Raw genomic sequence first — 3,558 nt, 5'->3', positions numbered from 1 at the left:
TTTCATGTGGGGTTTAAAGATCCAATTGAGCAAAATAAAAACACCCCTCCTAGAAAAGTAAATTTCTAGGATCAGCAAAACCATAATCCAGCCATATCGCTTTATCCTTGTTTCACCTAAATAACAGTTAAGGCCATAATCTGTTTTCAAATGAATGGAGTGTTATGAAGATTTTTTACTCGTGTAAATAGCGGAGTGATCAGACAGTTAATCCCGCTGTGTCGGGAGCTCGCCAAAGGCGAGAAAGAGAGCAGCTGTATGGAAATAAGCGCCGGTGATTAGGCGGAGACAACAGCACAAACTGGCCATTTCCCCGAGCAAACTCTCCCGTTTACCAGCACAAATATTGATTTAAGTACGGCGATCCACTCAGTCCTCAAGAACCAACGCTTAGCATATCAAAGTAGGCAAACTCACCATCTCTACAACCCTGTTGACTAAAGAATGATTGAGAAATCTTCCTTTCGGAAACGATAATATCAAGAAGGGGATAATGTCAGAATGAATCAAAAGCGGCGGCACGCGTCATAATGTTTGCGGCTACACATTTTGAACAATAGCAGGCAGGCTGCCCACAACACGACGTTTGATGACTAATGTAAGATTTACGTTATAACACACCGCCCCCCCCCCCGCCCGGAAAACGAGATGTGAGCGTGGCAGCAGCAAGATAATGCGCTCGATTGAATGGGTCAGTCCGACTGATATGATTCAGATATTTCAGAGTCCTCGCAGTATAATTGGAAATCGGAAAGCGTGTTCCTTTCTATGCATTGAACCTGAAACTAACTGATCGCCAAAAATAAATACAAACATCTTTATGTTTTCTTTTGAGTTTCCATCCAAGCACTTGATTTTATCTGTGGAAAATTGGCTGTAAAACATATAGCTCAACAATGTTGTCTTCTCCAGGTTATTTCAGTGGATAGAATTCCGAGTGTAAAATACTCATATCGCCGCACATTGCGCAATTATCATCCCATTTCTTACTGCAGGTACCTGTTGTGTTCGTTTTTTTTAATTAGGCAGATTAAAAATTAGATATGCTGCCACACCAAGGCATTTTTTTAAAGTACTGTTTACCAGAACAGAGCAAGGTGAACCGATTATTCCAGATGTAGTAATTAATTTCTAGTTCATCATTGATCTGCTGTTAGGACACGTCTCAAAATACTGGTTCTATTTAAATATAGGATGATCCACACAGATGTAATCATACATGGTCACTGTATATATACACTGGATAGTTTACAGCCACCATATTTTAATGCAATTATATCAAGCATTAAAGCAAATTTAAGATCAAATTTTTGTTTCCCAGAGTGATTCAACAGATTGCCATTTTTTAGTAATTGAAATAACAATTCATCAATTTCAAAACTATCGGACCGCTCAGTCATATTAATCAAAAATTACAACTGGCCACCGCACTGAAAGATGGCTTCGGCAGTGAAATACGTTTAGTCACTGCTGCAAGAGCAACAATATTTACAAAGAAGGAAACGTGCTGGTTACGGATTCTGAAATGCGACCAATCAACAACGTCACGGCAACACGTCCTATTTTAGGTTTAGTGAAGAAAGTCAGGAAAAAGTTTACATCAGATAAACTGCTGGTGAAGAACTATAGTAGGGAATGGGTGTTTGGTGGCCTGGCTGCTACAGTTTTATGCATTTATAATCATTAGGGAGGTGGACAATAAATGGAGTCATCAACAAGTTACACGTGTGAAAAACAAGTATGCGTATCTTCGTCTGGAGAAGAAAGATGTTCCTTTTCGCTGCTCTTTTCCCACCATGTGATCTTTTTGATGACAGGCCGGTTATCTTACTATCATAATACACAAACCACGGTCATCCTATTGTCCCTTCTCTCCTCCTCCTTTATCACTCACGCCTTCTGATTGGACCACCACGATTCTAAACAAAAGGCTTCTCCATCATAAAAGCAAGGCAGTCATGTCGAGAATCAGCGCTACAATTCCCCGACTCATTTGAGCGGACTTTCAGTCCAGATATCCGGCAAAATACCTGAATCATCGAGTAAAATCCGTGTACTCCCTTCCTTACCCTCGTAAAGTACGGATTGATTCGCCTTTGCAAAAGTATTCCCGCGAGTTTAAAGATGCCAAGAGGATTTCTAGTGAAGAGGAACATTAAATCGTCTCCGGTATCATATAGGATTCGGAGTGAGGAAAGACAGCCAGTGCAAATTCCTCTTTTGAGCGGGAATGCACGAGCAGCCGTATGCCCACGGAGCATTTCACAGCTATGTCCTCAGAAAAATAGTCCAGGACAGCTGAAGGATGGATTTACACAAGATGAAATGCTGGACACGACCCATAGAAAGAACGAACCAGAGGAGGACGGTGCTTCAGGTACATTCTACACTAAAGACACTTTCTCAGAGTATAGTATCTCTGGTTGGGCTAACGTCTCTTACACACCCATCAAACCTATTGACAAGGAGCTCGAGAACGATTTCTTTGACACTTGTCTAAGGCAGTCTACTTCAGATGAGCATTTCGTTGCTGCAGCCTCGATAAACCCAATAGAGAGGCTCTTGGTTCAACCCTCTTTCTCCCCGATGACTGCGAAGTGTGGAGGCATTACTCGCCTGTACTCACCTTTCCACGGGAGTAAGAGATGCGTGCCTGATCCTGGCCACCGCAAGCAGAAGAGCGCCCCGAAGAAGTCAAAAGTAATCAGGAAACTGAACTTCGAGGATGAGGTGAGCACTTCCCCCGTCTTGGGTCTACGAATTAAGGTTGATCCCACGGAGTGCAAGCCGTCATCGGCACTGATGAATAAACCCCTTGGAGAATTCATCTGTCAGTTGTGCAAAGAACAATATTCGGACCCGTTCGCTCTTGCTCAGCACAAGTGCTCTAGGATCGTTCGCGTGGAGTACCGCTGCCACGAGTGTGATAAAGTCTTCAGCTGCCCAGCTAACCTGGCCTCTCACCGGCGCTGGCACAAACCTCGGACTGATCCAAATCCCCAGAGGGACAACCAGAATTGCTTGGTGCCAGGCAGCAAGGAGAACTCGGGGGAGGACGGCAACAGCTCCGGCACCATGGACAGCGCCAAGGAGCCAGGCTGTTCGCGAGCTGGTGCAGCCCAGCGGATGGACGGCCGCTTCCAATGTCGCTACTGCGGCAAGAGATTCCGTCGACAGGCTTACCTGAGAAAGCACCTAAGCGCCCACGAGGCGGCTGGGTCGAGCGTCCACAGCCACCTTCGGGCGGCCCGGATGTCTTTCCCTTGTCAGCTGTGCGGGTCGGACGTGCAGACGGCCGAGAGCCGTGACAAGCACCTGCTCTGGCATGCGGTCAGCGGCGCAGGACCGGCGCTTTTCGGGCCGGACTGTGGTGAGAAATGCGCCGCTCCCGACGAGCACCCTAACAAGAGCGACCTGGGAGCCCTGCCCTTCTGCTGCAAACTCTGCTCATCGACTTTCTTCAGCTCGCCCGGACTCACTAGGCACATCAACAAGTGCCACCCGTCAGAGAATAGACAGGTGCTGCTCCTGCCTCTGCCGGCTTCGGTGGGCTGTTAG

At 46.3% G+C, this 3,558-nt stretch overlaps 1 protein-coding gene across 1 annotated transcript; it reads left to right on the top strand.

Annotated features, from left to right (window-relative positions):
* The first annotated feature begins 2,124 nt into the window (after nt 1–2,124).
* Nucleotides 2,125–3,558, top strand: insm2 (insulinoma-associated 2). Its single transcript, XM_072280292.1, has one exon. The coding sequence runs from the start codon at nt 2,125–2,127 to the stop codon at nt 3,556–3,558; it is 1,434 nt and encodes a 477-aa protein (XP_072136393.1).

Source organism: Mobula birostris, chromosome 1 (assembly GCF_030028105.1).
Source record: "Mobula birostris isolate sMobBir1 chromosome 1, sMobBir1.hap1, whole genome shotgun sequence".
NCBI classification, from domain to species: Eukaryota; Metazoa; Chordata; class Chondrichthyes; order Myliobatiformes; family Myliobatidae; genus Mobula; species Mobula birostris.
Note: the sequence above shows the minus strand (reverse complement) of the source record. Positions and strands in the feature narration are given on the sequence as shown.

Bases quoted from the DNA above. Each gene is read 5' to 3' on its own strand.
- insm2 (XM_072280292.1), top strand. From the start codon at position 2,125: ATGCCAAGAGGATTTCTAGTGAAGAGGAACATTAAATCGTCTCCGGTA.